The sequence below is a fragment of the Myripristis murdjan genome, chromosome 17 (genome assembly GCF_902150065.1).
Source record: "Myripristis murdjan chromosome 17, fMyrMur1.1, whole genome shotgun sequence".
Taxonomy (NCBI): Eukaryota; Metazoa; Chordata; class Actinopteri; order Holocentriformes; family Holocentridae; genus Myripristis; species Myripristis murdjan.
Genome location: NC_043996.1, coordinates 15,277,539 through 15,293,899, shown reverse-complemented (window position 1 = coordinate 15,293,899; position 16,361 = coordinate 15,277,539). Strand labels below are relative to the sequence as shown.

Here is a 16,361-nt window from a genome sequence, read left to right as displayed (position 1 = left end):
AGAGTCAAGGGACACTTCTCCTGGCTGAGGTGGGGGGGGGCAGTTTGGGCTCACAAAATCTCTGACGCACTTTATTAGACTGATTTTAGACTAAAAACCTCCTCCTGCTTTGGTTGCTCTGTCTCCACGGAGCGCTGTATGTTTTCATAAAGGCAAAGCTAATCTGATATCCTCATACAGCCTCACAGCTTATTTTTTTTCTCTGCTCGGTGCACTCTGCAGCCCACACCCCTGGGTTGTGAAATGACTCACACATTCTGGACACTGCACCCTGGGAGTGTGGCTCTAAATTGGCTTTGCTAATAAAAGTATGGGTGGAGAATTTTTTTTTCATGCAAGAAATTAAGTGGTGAAAATCTCAAATAGAATGGTCTTTGTTGTCACTTATGCTACAAAATCATCACTGATTTCTGCCTCTGTATGTCATGTCCTGACACTCTCTCTCTCTCTCTCTCTCACACACACACACACACACACACACACACACACAAACAAATCCCCACTGCTTCTTGTCACCCCATTGACCACCCACACAACCTGCACTGCAGTTGCTAACAGTCCTCCTCCCCTCCCTTCCCATCCCTCAACCCATTCACCTTCCCCGCTCTCTCCTGCCTGCGTCACTCACTATGTCAGCGTTGCCATGGAAACTAACGATGCCCTCTCTGCTCTGTGGTGCTGATGCAGACTGTCTGCTGACGTCCTCACTTTCTATGGGTGGAATAACAATATTCTAGTTTCCACCACAAGGCCACAGTGCCAGTCCTTGCTTATGTCTCTCAATACATTTCTCTCTCCTTTGTAAAATAAAAGTGTATAGTGTCTCTGTTTGCATGTTGTAAACAGTCTGAGTCTGCCCTGGCAAGCAGAGTTCAGCCCTGTTGCAGAACAGCAGCTATTAGCTGCCTCATGTGCCTGCCAGCTTGCTGTGATCGGCTATTCATAGAAACAGCAAAAGGGCATTAAAGAAGAAGTAGAATATTGTGAAACCACGATTTGCTGTTTTGTGTTTCATGCTGTACTCTTCACTGGTGAAGACAGAGACAAATTCATTTTTCAAGTTACCCATATGAAAAATCAATTCCATCCTATTCTATACATTATTATGATTATCATTATCATCATCATCATCTTTATTATTATTATTATTATTATTATTATTATTACTAGTGTAATAGTAGTAGTAGTAGTAGTAACAGTAGTAGTAGTAGTAGTAGCAGCAGCATAGGTAGTATTAATAGTAGTAGCTTTAGTAACAGTAATAGCAATAGCAATAGTAGTTTTGTTTGTTGTTTATTTGTTGTTGTTTTTTTTTTCATGGATCCAGGTACACCAATTATTGACACACCACTGGATGCTGAATGCTGTTTTTTGTTTTGTTTTGCTTTTGTTAGTGTTGTTATTGTTGTTGTTGTTGTCATTGTTGCTGCTGCTGAAACCTGTCTACTTTTGAAACTTACTCATAAATATGGGGGCAGTTAAAATATCCACCATCCAAAGCAAATAAAGCCATGAAATACAGGCTGTTTGTATTTCAGTAACTATTCACGGACATGTCCAGGCATTAATCTTTTCATGTGCAAAGTTCAGTCTCAGAATGGAAAAAATAAACAAATATTCTTCATTCCCTTTTCAGCATTTACTTCCTCTTTCCAGCCCATACATGATTTCTTCCCCGAAACCACTTTCAGACCTTGTAACACTTCATTTCGACTCTCAGTTCTCGGTGTGAGCATTACCATCCTGGAGTTTCTGTGCAGCAGGGATGGCTGAGTGCTGTTTCTAAATGTGCAATGATGACCCACAGTGTGGCAGGAAGTATTGCCATGTTTGTTGCTATGTTCCTGATGAACAGCAAATTGAAAAGATTAGACGAGACAAGTTCAACCCACATTTTACTGCCTGCTGTGAAAGAAGAAAGGATAACAAACCAGATGAGGTCGATTTGTTCAGTCCGCTCTCCTCGTTCTCTTCTGGTCTGTTCTGTTGTGATATACACAAGTCAAATAATGACTAGATTGCTGTGTAGAGTCTTGACCACCCAATTTTCTCGAACAGTCAAGATCACAATCATTTTATTTCCTCCCTCTCTATTTTCTTTTCTGTGCAGGTTTGTGGGAGGATTAACCACATTCAATAAAGCTGTCAAAATTAAAGCATCAGACTTTAATCTGTATTGCATTGTACTGTAAAGTATATGTTTGAGGATTTCTGTGCAGAACATGGGAACTCCATTCCAATTCCAACAAAGCTGCCAGGATTCAAACAGTTCATATTGCCATTGCCATTGCTATTCTATTCTATTCTATTCTATTCTATTCTATTCTATTCTATTGAGTCCTATTGAGTCCAACTGAGTCCAGAGTCTTAAGACTGTTCTAGTCTGAACTGAAGAAATATTTCTGTAGGGCCTGTTCTCTACTCTTCCTTTCCTTAGCCTTCGCCGCTTACACCTTCCCCGCCCAGTCTCTGCTCTCTTTTGGCGACCCTGAGCTTTTTCATGCTATGACATCAAACCACAATGCATTGCACTGTTTGTAGTTTACCTAAAGTCTCCATGGCAATAAAGACCGACTCGGCCCCTTATTTAAATTAAACCGGAAACCAACGTCATTTTGGGCCAATCTCAGCGCTCTGGAGTGACATAATGGAATTTTTAGGGCTAGAAAGCGAGCGGAGGGCTGGCGCTGCGCATAGCAGTCGTGCCATCGGGAAAAGGCAATATCATCTGTGAACAGCAAAGACAGACTGTAGCCTTCGGGCAAAAATAGCTCAACTGACCAGCTGACAGAGCTTGATATATACTAAAAGTGGAATAAGGAAACGGAATCACAGAAAATTGGGATCAGCTGATTTCCTCTGCTTGGATGTGACTGCTGAGCAATCTTTGTTCATGCGTAACGCTCAACATTCCCTCATGTGAGGGTGTAGAATGGAAACATCCCTCTACCCAGGCACCGCTGTGAATACTCCGAGGGTCTCAAGCATCTATTCCCAGAGCAGCATGATGAAGAAGGAAATTAACCTGAACCTGGACGAGAACTCCGAGCTCAAGTCAAACCCGCTACGGGACACAGACGGCCTTCTCAACTCTCCGGACTTGGGACTCTTGAAATTGGCCACTCCGGACCTAGAACGCCTTATCATTCAGTCCAACGGTCTTATCACAACGACCAACCCGCCGTCCCAGTTCCTTTACCCGAAGTCTGCCAGCGACGAGCAGGAGTTCGCGGAGGGTTTCGTCAAGGCGCTGGAGGATCTGCACAAGCAGAACCAGCTGAGCGAGGCGGCGTGTGTGTCGGTGGACAGACTGGAACTCCTCGGATCCAACGCGGTCGGGCTTCAGACATCAGACCTCCCCGTTTACACGACTTTGAACGGCTATGCGGCCAGCCCACTGGGAGCCACCACCATCAACTACTCCACGGATACCATCCCGTTCCCACCGCCTCCGTCTCATCTGCCCAGCGCGCAGCAACAGGCTGCTGCGGCGGCTCTGTCACGACTCCAGACTACCGGTGCGCTGAAGGACGAGCCGCAGACAGTGCCAGACATGCAGAGCTTCGGAGAGAGTCCCCCTCTGTCTCCAATTGACATGGACAATCAGGAGCGCATCAAGGCAGAGAGGAAAAAGCTGCGCAACAGAATAGCTGCCTCGAAATGCCGCAAGAGAAAACTGGAGAGGATTTCTCGCCTGGAGGACAAGGTCAAGACCCTGAAAACGCAGAATACCGAGCTGGCATCCACAGCCAGCGTGCTCAGGGAGCAAGTGGCCCAGCTGAAGCAGAAGGTGATGAACCATGTCAGCAATGGATGCCAACTTCTACCAAACCAGGTCCAGGCTTATTAGAGAGGAAACGGGGAAATTCCATCATTGGTACTTTACGTGGATGTCCTTTGCAGCTGTAAGCTATATTCCCTGCGGATATAGGCTTATAATTTGAAGCAGATTTGCCTTTTCAAATGTAAAAAAGGAATAGCCCTTTGTCCTTAAATGTATAAGAGAGCTTATGTGAGGCCACTGTGTAAATGCCCCCTCCAGGTAAAGGCCATAACTCAGAGAAACACAGACAGACAGACTTATTTGCATTTTACTGTGTAGAGGGAAAGGCCTTGATGATGGTTGTAAGTCAACTGGAAACTTACAGATGGCAGTGAAAGGCTGTTGCCTCTCTTGTTCCATGAATATCTGGCTACAGACCTTTGTTATGCAGCAGAAAGACTCATTTTGTGGTCTTCATGTGGGAAACTTTGTAGCAACTCAGCTATCCATTGGACTGGAATAGGATAGCATTATCTTTGTGTAAGCTGGACAATCTCAGTAGAGTGCAACATAACACCAGGGTGTCAAAGAGTGCTGTCATCCACTGTGTAATATAATGCCTTACTTGTTTACAAGCACTTACCAATGACAAATGTATATTTTATTTACTGAAATGTTTGTGTCTTATTTTACATAAAATGGTCTTACTTCTTGTTGTTCCTCTCCCTTTTACAAAAAATGAACAGTGCATGTCTTGTAGCTTTTGTGTACAGTAACCAATTGTATTTTTTATTATAGTGGCTGTAGTGTACTGTAGTTCTCGTGTACATTTTCAGTCACGACCGTTCCATGAATGTATGTGTACGTGCTGGGAAGCCCCATATAGCCATGTGTAATGGACTTTCACATGTCAAAAAAAGACATTTATTAAATTCACTACATTACTACAGCAGGTGTGTTGTCTGTCTCACTGTAAACTCAGGGTCTGATTGTTGTGAGGAAAAGTAAAAGAGGGAATGTACAGTTAGGTGTCACTCCATACTGTTACATTCATCTGTTCTTAAATAGATGACACATTAACATTATAGGGGCCTACATTAAGTGAGGGAAACTTGAACCAAGCCATAGATGGTCAAACAGCCAGTAGTGGGTAGAAAACATGAAAACATTGTAATATTATGCCCTCTGGTGGGCATAAATAGTGCTTACTCTTGACAATTTCTAAAAAAAACACTGCAAAATCTACCAAACAGTATCTTATATTTAATGAATACTCAAGCCATTTTTGCACTACACCAAATTGCCAGTTTTTAGATTTTGTTTATTGATTCCTCATTTTAGCAAACCTGGCATTACAGAATTACAGCACAAATTCACACAACTAAAACCCAACAGGCGGAAAATCCTTATTTACAAAGGAGGAATGACAGGGAGAGAGGAGGACGAGGTGGGGAGTCGAACAGGATCGATACATTTTCCTAAGTCGTAGGCAAGTTTACAGCTGTAGCAAAACGACAACAAAAATAAATTAACAAAACAAGTAAAAAGTAAAAATATCGCTCTTTTTAGGAAGTGTTCAGAGTTTTCAGTTTACTTCCAAAACATTTCCCTTTTTTGAAAGCTACTGCACAGTGTAGGCATATACACCAAATGCTTTTCTTCTATATGCTTCATTACTACCAGCCTTTCTTTGAGTGAGTGCAAGTCTAAAAAAATGTGTCAAGCGAGTGCTCTTCCAAGGTGTATATATGTATTTTTTGGCTCTATGTTTTATAATCGGGATCTCTTTGGAAAGAACAATAAGCAAATCTGCCTAACAGCTTTACACAAACTGTAATCTCACGTAGCCACGTACGTGTCTTACAACACAAAGCTCTTTCAGCAGCGTTGCATGTTGCAAATATCTGCTGTTTAGCTGAGAGGAGACAGGGCTGCTATTGCTCTGAGTACAGACATGACACTTCTAATCAGTATTAAAGGTTACATAATCAATACCAAAAGACAAATTCCCAACAAAGCCAGTCAGACATGATCAGAAGTTCTTACACTGGAATGTTTAAATTTCCTCTTTAGGAAACATTTGAAGCTTTATACTCCATGTAAACACAAATACATCTTCATTGAGAGCTTAGGACAGTTTAAAACATGGAATACTGTTGAATACCTCTTTTAAAAGTACAGAGTGCAGCTCGCAATCCATAGTCTAGACAGAAACATAGTCTCAAAATAAATAAATAAGTTAAAAATAATTTTTTTTAAAAAATAACTTAGGTGATAACATTTTTTTAACATGCCTGAATGCATCTGTGAATGCATAACTTTTTCAACAGTTTTCTACTGTATACACAAGTAGACAATTCCCTAATGTTGCAATTAGAAAAAAAAAGAAAAGAAATCGCACTGTATGACATTTAACATGCTTAAAGATGTCTTCCTACAAAAATGAAGTGAAAAAAACAACAATATCTACCTTGACATAGGAGACTATCTGGAAGCTGATGGAAATGGCAGTTCTGTGGCGTAGGGGTGCACACACACACTCAGTCACGTGCCTTTTTATTATTAAGTGTGTGAATGTGCTGCACACTGAATGCAGCTCTTTCAGCCATAGTGAATGAGAGTTAGTAGTGAGAAAGAGTTTTGGGCTTCACAGGTGAAACCTTCGGCCCTGTTTGCTACTTTCCAGTAGTGAAACTTTAGGGTTGGATTTGCTAAGGACTGGCCATAAACATCTCATACAAACAAAAGTCCAATCAACCAGCCTGGGTCAAAAATATCAACAACATGCACCTCTCACAAAGCACAAGTAGGAATACAATACCGTAAATCCTTGTTATCATATAATATCTGTTTATAATATGTACATATGCATGTTAAAATGCATATCTATTGTGTTTTTTAAATGTTTCTACATACTCCTCTCTTTGTGGTCAAAGACATCCCTTCTACACTTACCCATTTTGGTCAGAAGAAAACAAAACCTGGGAGGTAAGCAAACTATTTATATTTCTCTATAAATCCAATAAAGATATAACTTCATATATAATAGATTAACTGATATGCATCACTTCCCTATGTTTGGATTCATATTTAAAAGTAAAACAAAGACAAACTTTCAAACGACCCTGTTTAAACATCACACGTGGACCATATTATCTATAGAAACTCAGTTTACACCGAGACGGATTGTTTCACTTAAACATGCTCAAAACCACACCCAGCCAACTCAAAGAACGTTAAAAAAAAAAAAAAAAACAGCGATTCTATCCACAACAAACAAACAAACTAACACACATTTTCAATGGGACAAACAGCAAAAATGATTCCAAATGATTTGTGTCCCTTTAGGTTGGAGGCCTTTGTGCTGGGCGGGGTCTGGGCCTGGAGGAGGCAAGGTTAGTGGAACGTGCCTTTTTTAAAAACCTTTCAGATTAAAACATCAGTGACAGACACGTCAATAAGGAATGACGGAGTATTAGCCTGGACTGGGCCATTACAATTATCTAAGACAGAATGTGGACAAAAATATTTTCCTCTGGTCTGGAAAGCAGAGTGTGATGTGAAGCAGATCAGTGTGTGTGTGTGTGTGTGTTAGTGTGAGAGAAAGGGAGCTTATCACTGTATCTCTGTTACAGTTACTCACCCCTTGTACTAAGTTCACACTTACACGTATCTATTGCATCGCTGATACCAAAAAGGGCCTGACTTGGTGAAAACCAAAGCTCCACGCAGATGTAAATGTGAAAAAGCTGAATCTTTGGGGACTGCGCTGACTTGGATAGTGCACTTAGTGTAGTGAAAGAGGGTGGAGAATAAATATGCAGCCCATTTGAATGTGTGTGTGTGTGTGTGTGTGTGTGTGTGTGTGTGTGTGTGTGTGTATACGGCAGTGTCTGGGTGTAACAGAGAGAAAGTTGTGTATGCGCAGATGAGAAAGATCGAGAAAGAAAAAGAAAAAAAGAGGAAACCAATATAAAGAGTGGATTTTCGGCCAAGTGGAGAAACACTGTCTGCGCTCTGTATGTGTGTGTGTGTGTGTGTGTTTGTGTGAATGTGTTTTTAGCAAGCACAGTCCTGGTGGGACCTCTGGGGCTGTTCGGATAGCTGTGGCCCCTGTTTAGCGCCGGTGACAGCAGGGTCAGCGCTCTCCAGGCTCTCTGACATCCTCTCACAGATGATGTCCACCAGCCGCTCGAAGGTCTGCTTCACGTTAATGTTGTCCTTGGCGCTCGCCTCAAAGTACTCGAAACCTGGGGAGGAAGAGGAGAGAGAACGAGAGAGGCTATGATTGCACTTCTGACCATCTGATCATGCCAGGACACATTCAGGCTATGTGCAGACAGGCAGCTCAAGCCACATTTTTTTCCCACATATGCAATAAAATCTGAAATTTCCTCCCTATTAATGCCGTTTGTCCACTAAATGGTATCGCTACAGCTTGTCTTGACTCAAATCTACTCGCTTTACTCAATTTTGTTTTTGCACTGGAGGCAGAACCCCCTCACGGTGCTGTGAAGCCCTGTCAGTCTCTTGTGGGTGTGTTGACTAGTTTTTCCTCCTTTTCACAGAGTGATTTATTTTCCGAAAACCAACAAGACCAACTCAAAATGGCAATATCAGAGTAACTCAGATTCACCGATTTTTTGATAGATGATCAACAATGATACGACTTCCATGAGTCTCGCTGATGAAAGGCTGCAGCTTGGACAACAGCGCCACGCCGTGTAATGTCCCTGGACCTTGTTCATGAGTGAGTGAATGGCCGCAATCTGTCATGCATAGCCCACAGTGGCAGCACTGTGTGCACCACTGGAAAAGGGGGATCTAATCTAATCTGATCTATTCTACAGATCAGACTTGAATCATGTTTGTAGGTGGTATGAAATGAAATTCAAGTTGCATCTAAGAAAATGCAGTGTAAACTCAAATCAAATTTGAGGTGAGTTTTTTCCCCTTCACTGAGCAGTTCACATTTTTATTTTCATATTTGAAGTCACACAGTGTGAGAAAAACAGCAGGAACACAGAGTCTGCAAGCTAATGCAGTGAGAGCAGCAGACGTGGCATATACCACCCTCCTGTGGTACTGACATTTTCTTGTGTGATGAATGTGTTCTGCACTGTGAGTAGAAAATGTCATTGTAAAAACAGAACAAATTGCAAAACACATTTGCTACAGTGTTTTTGGATAGGAAACCAGGGTTTCTGTTAGCAGGTACAGCATATGCCAGTTTTGGCACAAATGCATGTTCTTCTTAGGGCCATGGTAAACACATTACCTGTCTGTCCCATGATAAGGCCAGCAGGATGGGTATCCGTCACTCTGCCTACTAAAATCCCTGTGACCCGTTGAGTTAACTTACCCAGCTGCTCGGACAGTTGCCTGCCCCTTTCTGCGGCCACCACTCGTTCATCCTCCATGTCACACTTGTTTCCCACCAAGAGGACCTGGGCATTGTCCCACGAGTATGTCTTGATCTGGGTCGACCTGTCGGCACACACACATGAATCTGAATAAGCTTCTGTTTCACATTTATTATCCAGGGTGTTCTTACTAGTATTGATTCACCGGTGACAACAAATTCCAACTTCCACTAGTGAATTTATTAGATATAAAAGCTGTTTTTATTGAAGAATGATCCAAGATGGCCTGCTGGTGCGTTAATTGGCTAAGACTAGTGACAGATTTACCAGCTTTTGGCTAGTGGTTCATGTTCATTTCAAGCCCTGTTCAGACCATAACATTATAGATCACATTTAGGATGGATACAATCTGCCACGGCTCCTGATTGTGAACATGATAACTCATAACATTTATTTTAAATCTTTTTACATTTGCTGCACACATTCATGAACCCTAGAGGGAGAGCCCTTTTGGTGACTTTGGTGACCTTGGTGACCCCAGAAGCTTTCCTCTAGGTGCCTCAGATGACCCATATTCATTGTCATTTTGGGGATGTACAGGTTGTTGTTCTCTAACAGCACATGTCTACTTATACAGGGTGTCCACAAAGTCTCTTTATAAATTTAACAAATTTATTACAAAAGCAAATGAATAGACAAATCTTGACAAGAATAGACACGTTTTTTTTTGCCTCATTTAACACACCTCTATATGGGCACCATTAGTTGCACGAAGCATATCAAGACGGTACTCGATTTCTTGCCATGTTCGCTGTAGCATAGCCTCCTCAATGGTGGCAATGGCATCAGTGATCTTTTGCTTCAGGTCGTTGATGTCCAATGTGATTAAAAACTTTGATAAGCACTGAGTATATAGAATAAATCTGATTAACATATCTCATCAATTGCTTTTGTAACAGATTTTTTAAATTGTAAAGAGACTTTGCAGACACCCTGTATATTGTGGTCTGGTATTTTGCTGTACAATAATTGCCCCTCAATGAAAATTAGTAGAAAGTGTATCCAATTCTTGTATTTTATTAAAATTGCACCACTACACAAATTGTAGCAAAAGAACTGGAACTAAAGAAGCACAAAAAATGCCAGCTAACTCTTAGACAGTACCTGATATTAGAAAATACATTTAGTTTTAGTTAGTTTAGTATGGTAGGTAAATTTGGGAATAAGTTGGTCTAAGATGAGTGTTCATGCAGTTCACAAAAGAGAGATCAGGTGTATCAGCCTGTATTTCAAGGACAGTGACAGACTGCAGGCATCTGCAGTGGATGCAGAGATCTGTGCTTGGGCAAAAACATAAAATGTCTTAAGGTACAAGAGTGTGGTCGACTACAGGACAGCACCCCAGGAGCTGGTGGAGATTTAATGTCTTGCTCAAGGACACTTCAGGGGGGCAGATGCTTGTCAACACAGCGGTCTGAACTTGAATCCTTACACTGAGAGTGTTCCTCCTCACTGGACCACTCTAGTGCCTGGTGCAAGGTGTTAAAGAATTCCCCCAGCTTACTCTGGTGTTTTATCAGTCCTGTGTGACATGAAATGATCCACATCTTGGCAGCAGATCAGCTTTTCTCCGATGACACTCCACTGTCACACTGGCTGGTGGACTTTACCAGCTGCTTTCACTTTTTTTTTTTTGTAAACCAGAAAAAAAATATAGGTAACGGAGAAGACATACAGTTCTGCCACATTCAACGTTCATGATGGTGATTTCCCATCTCTACACACAAACAGCTGTCCACTGGTCCCTTACCAGTCTTGCACAGCATTGAAGGACTCCTCATTGGTGATGTCATACATGAGGATGAAGCCCATGGCTCCCCTGTAGTAGGCGGTGGTGATCGTCCTGTAGCGCTCCTGACCAGCAGTGTCCTGGATACAAACATAAAAGATGTCTTGTTAAAGAGTCAGACTACTCTATGGCTTTAACATAAAGCCACAAATTGGCAACTTTTCAAATGGCGGCATAATATGTTTGCCACCACTTTACCTGCAGCGACAGGACATTCACTGAAATGTTTTACCTTTCAATCATAGAACTCAAATTTAATGTTCTCACGGTCAAAATCATTTCTCCCATGGGTTTGGGCCCACTAATAGCCACTTGTGTTTATACTGTTCATCTTAATATTATTATTACTGCTGGACAGACTTAGCATTAAGCTTAACTCCCAAGGGCATTAGGTATTCCAACAGCATCTCATGTAATGGGGTGCAGTTGGTCCCAGGGTCAAATTTTATCGTGCCTGTAACTACAGTTCAAGGGTATCAGTGTTACACGGAAAATGAAACAATAGAACTGCAGATCGGAGAGGCCAGTTCAACAGCTGCTAATTATGACGAAATACGATAAGAGAGAACGTCCAAGTCACAGATGTGATGAGGGCTGCATGAAAAAGCAGACATTTCCTTTGGAAGACGACCTGAGTTTATTTATTCAAAAGAATAATGTCTGATTAATAAAATCGCAGACCTACTTTTCAGGGTTGATTACGGGTAACAAACTATGGGTTCTAACTAGTTACAACTTCACTTTGTGCATCTCAAGTAGGCAATATATTAGGCTTGAAGAACACTTAGTGTGGTTATTTGAAAGGAATCCTAGTTTGACGCTACCACCTGCCATGAGCCTGTTTGTGTGAAAAATGAAGCTAAAGCAGCAGTCGGCCATCAAATCCCCAAGCCAAACATTTCACAGGACACCGGTCCTCATGCTCAGGTAGGACACACATAATTATGTTTCACAGAACTGAGCGAGTTTCAGTTCTCTCACAAAAGAAACACAGCAGGTCTTCAGAGCTGTGTGGAGCCTCTGTACTAACAAGACCAGATCGCTTTGAGGGAGAGACAGATAAGGAAGAAACCATAGTGTGTCCCTCCCCCTGGCCACTCTAGACACAGATGTCAGCACACTAAGTAGGATGTGTGCAGGGAAGCATGGGACATACTGACAGTGACAGCATCTAAAAAAAGGAAATCAGAATCCAGGGTTTGAATTCATTCACAGAGCATCCCTGAGAAGCAGTGATTCATAATGAATAGGTTCACTGGGACATCTTAAATGGACCTGCTCGGTTTGCTCTCTGTATCAACATTTCTTCCAACTCATTGAGAAGCTTTGTGCATACGGGCGGGCATTCAAAGTCACTGCAGATGACTTGCGCTGACTAGTGGGACCTGGCAAGTGGCCTGAAGTCAGCAGTTCTGCTGTCCACAGAGGTTTGCTGAGACACATACTGGCTTTGGATCTTTTCTGTGGAATACAAATTAATGCTATGACATGTGCTGGAGGGATAATGAAGGCATTACTGAGGCATTACTGTAGCATTAGCTAACATTAAGTAACTGAAAAGATTGAAAATAATTGTTGAATCCAATTCATGTGAAACTTTACTTTGTTTAAATATTCTTTATCACATTGACAGCTTTATTTTGTTCTTGTTATTATGAATTACACTATGGACCTCCATTTGACCTTCATTCCTAAATCATAAAGCACTCTGATCAACTTCTGTTGTTTTTGAAGTTGCTAAATATATACATTTGATTTGACTTAAGTTATGTCCCAACTGTCTCAAGTGATTGTTAGAGCTTTTACTCACATAAGATAGTGGTATGTGCTGCACCATGAGTGCAATAGATCCTCCATGTCTGAGACAGAAACAAATTAGTCCCACTGGACAGCAAGCAAGAGGGCTGGGAGAGAGGCAACAATACCCTTCATATATCATACAAATGCAAATACATATTCATATATTCATACGCCGGACTTTCATCGCTACCAGGACATTCCGGAGGACGCCGTTAGAACACCAGGGTCTCCGTGGATAGTTCTTCCCAGTGACAAGTCCAGGAGGAAATGTAAACAAGCAAAGGAAACAACAGTTATCAGGACCTTTTGAGCTTGGGATTGCGCTGCGGGATGCCAATTTCACCGGACTTTCGTCGCTGCCAGGACATTCCGGAGGACGCCGAGGCTGCAGGGCCGGCGCGTTGACACGGCTGAAAGGACAGCCCTTTGGGCCGCCGCCTCCCAGCTTTTTCCAGCGCCAGGTCCACGGGATGACGAACTGTGCTTGCACATCCAACAAGTGTTTCCGTGACTGTTGCATTTTTTCTGATATCAGAGACATGGCTGCAGCCATCTATTACTGGACTTGGCTATTCAACTAGCAAGATGCACGATGCTTTCTATTCTCCCCTGCACCGAAAGGACTGAGCCCTAATTTCGTTGCATTATTATACGTATATGATTGTGCAATGACAATAAAAATCTATCTATCTATCTATCTATCTATCTATCTATCTATACAAATCTGGAATTCCATCCAAAATCTAGATTCCCAAACAAACCCGCGCTGTTGTTCCTTCTACGCATTTTTTCAACTTTGGGTTGCAACTCAAAATCACGTTGTTTGGGCCAGATCGTTTAAATAAAGCCCTCCTCACCTGAACTATCACCTTAATTGGCTATACTTGGTAAGACGTAAACAATAAAACCTATGATGAAAATAATCAATGTCCTAATTCCCAGTGAGCACATTCTCCTTTTGATTGGCCCCCTCCAACAAGAGGGTCAGAGCATAAGGTCATCTACAGAACTGCACCTCTGGGAGATGATAGGAGTGCAGTGACTTGCTCAAGGACACTTCTGCAGATTCTACGCTAATTAAAGTCTAGGGAGTGAAATAAGAAGGAAATTCCTCATTTTACTGGAGGCCTCCACAGCCTCCTTAAGGAACGCTGGGGGAGCTCTGGGAGCCTGAACATAAAGTAACCTTTATTTGATGATCTCAGCAAGTCTGAATGTGTGTGTTCAGTTTCTCACCCAGATCTGCAGCTTTATCCGCTTGTCGTTCCTGTAGATAGTCTTCACCTTGAAGTCGATGCCCACCGTGCTGACGAAGGCCGGCGTGAACGAGTCGTCGGCATAGCGGAAAAGGAATGAAGTCTTTCCCACGCTGCTGTTGCCAATGATCAAAATCTTGAACATGTAGTCAAAGTTCTGGTCCGAGGACTCCTTCTGTCCATAGTTGGCATTTGCTGACGCCATCTTTGAAGGGACACAGATGACATATTAATGAGTCATAGGGTGGTGCCTGAGGAATACAAATTACCTCAACGTTTCCTGTGAACGCCTCTGGGAAATCACAGCAACAAGGTTGCAGGGACTGCTAGACAAAATGTGAATTACAAACAAAAAAACAAAAAGTACGACAGATAATATAATTTCATTCACTAGAGTTTGGGAAAAAACAGGATTTGGCCTACATCCAAACCCAAATCGCCCCCTTCCCATTGACTAAAAAAATACAGAGGGGGCATACTAGGTTATGTGGTCTCTTCAAAGCATCCAGCATAAGATTTTATTTTATTATATTTATTCATAATACCCCATAATGCCTTTAAATTGTTACAGAGTGAGGCAAATGGACTAGGTGTTGTACATGTCATCATGCAACTGGCATATGTCACTGTCACTGAAACTTATTTTATTTACTGGTGTATATTAACAGGGACAATGGACAGTTAAATAACTGCCCAAAAATCAGCTATCAAGCTGAATTGCTAGATTACATATCGCTGGTTTGGTTTAGGATATAAAACAGCTCAAATAATATTTTAATCATCCTTATGACTCAAGTTATCACTTATCACATGCAGAATCATCTGACTGACACACTGACTGATTCTAACCACAAGAGATGTATGAAGCCTTATAAAGAAATGTAGAATTCTGAGTAATAGTAAAAATAAGTAAAAGAAAGAACAGTGAATGACAGCAATAGAGTTTTATGAGGGGGAAATTTATATAAGCACATTCACATATTTTTGAGACACAAAGTGCGCTGTAAGAGAGCCAGTCAACTCTCCTGTCAGTCTCTTGGCTTGACTGCTTCCTGATTTTGTTTGTTGCTTTGCTCTTCTCCTAAGCATGCGAATGAATTTCATTACACAGATCCTGACAGGTAAAGAAATATGACATTTGATATTTGTCCCTAACTGGTGAGAATCTCCATGAGACTCACATAATACAGAGGACTGCAACACAACAGCCACAGGTCAAAGTAACAGCCTGTTAAAGTTTTTAGATTACACTAGATGCCTCTCCCCACAGCAACCTGTATTATTATTATTACTTAAACATTTCACTCCTACACGTGTGATGACATGTTAAGGGTTAAATAACGCAAACAGAACTTTATCAGGGAATTAAACGCTGTGGTCGTTTCCCCAGGAGGCTGTGTCAACACATACACCCAGTATCTAAATACAGAGCCCTTTGAGTGGTTTAATTTATTGTCCAGAAAGGGGGCCGGACGAGGTCTGCCCACACCTTCGCCGCATACAGGATAAGGAGGGCGGAAGCAGCGGGATTAGCTGGCTAAGCATCAGCTAACCTGCCAATCCCATCCAGGGAAGGCAGGGTTAGGAGCCTGTGTGCAGCGCTAGCCACCCACTTGTGAATGAACATATGGCTGACCAGAATTTATCTGGTAGGCCACAGCACAGGAGATAATTCTCCTCCATGACGACTAGACACAAACCGTGAACGTCTTTTATCTTTTTCTGGACACCACAGTTCCCCCCCATTAGCCTGTATGCCAAACAACAGCCTCTGAACCACATCACTGATCCACAGCTGAGCTTATCTAGCTTGCTAGTTTATATCTGGCTGCCTTAAACTGGCCGTCCAGCTGACGTTAGCTGTCGCTAAATCCTGCAAAATGCCACACAAGGTATTTTGTTATACATTGTTTACAACGCCGAGGGCCCCGCGATGGTTTTTCACAGTGAAGGAACAACACAACAGCAACCAACAATCAAAATTTATCTTTTAGGATTTCATGAAAGTGAGCTAACACTGCTACCTTGTTGGCTAGCATAGCAGAACAGTTATTTATTAGTGGCAGCCGGAGCTAGCTAAGCATCCCAGCTATGTCAAATGAAGGTTACTCTTCTTCATTTACGACTAAATTTGCCATCTAAATCCGGGGTCTGGTAAACGACAGATTGATCTTATAATTTCAGGTACCGGTGTTATTCTTTGCACGGAGCGGCAGGAGCGAATGGGCCCAGGTCTTACCGTGAAACGTGTGTTTTATCCTCCGCTTCGTTGCAGTGGCTAGCCTCCCAGAGCCCAGCTTTGCACCTGCAGCGGCTCCTGCGTCTCTTGA

General features: G+C 42.2%; 2 protein-coding genes across 3 annotated transcripts in view; one reads left to right on the top strand and one right to left on the bottom strand.

Moving 5' to 3' along the window:
• LOC115375450 (ras-related protein Rab-3A-like) overlaps positions 1-16,361 on the bottom strand; it is a 22,459-nt gene extending 6,098 nt beyond the window's left edge. The window contains exons 1-5 of one of the 2 annotated variants that reach the window (XR_003929712.1): positions 16,271-16,361; positions 14,012-14,236; positions 10,937-11,055; positions 9,126-9,250; positions 7,771-8,013 (exon numbers count right to left, since the gene is read on the bottom strand). Coding sequence is in view for 1 of the 2 variants with exons in the window: in XM_030074841.1 (XP_029930701.1) it covers positions 7,823-8,013; positions 9,126-9,250; positions 10,937-11,055; positions 14,012-14,236 (660 nt within the window). In the remaining variant the exon portion in view is untranslated. Of the gene's footprint in view, positions 1-5,063; positions 8,014-9,125; positions 9,251-10,936; positions 11,056-14,011; positions 14,237-16,270 lie in introns of those variants that run through there. The other variant, XM_030074841.1, reaches the window with a different exon arrangement.
• Positions 2,680-3,965, top strand: LOC115375447 (transcription factor jun-D-like). The gene has a single exon (XM_030074839.1). The coding sequence runs from the start codon at positions 2,933-2,935 to the stop codon at positions 3,848-3,850; it is 918 nt and encodes a 305-aa protein (XP_029930699.1). The 5' UTR covers positions 2,680-2,932; the 3' UTR covers positions 3,851-3,965.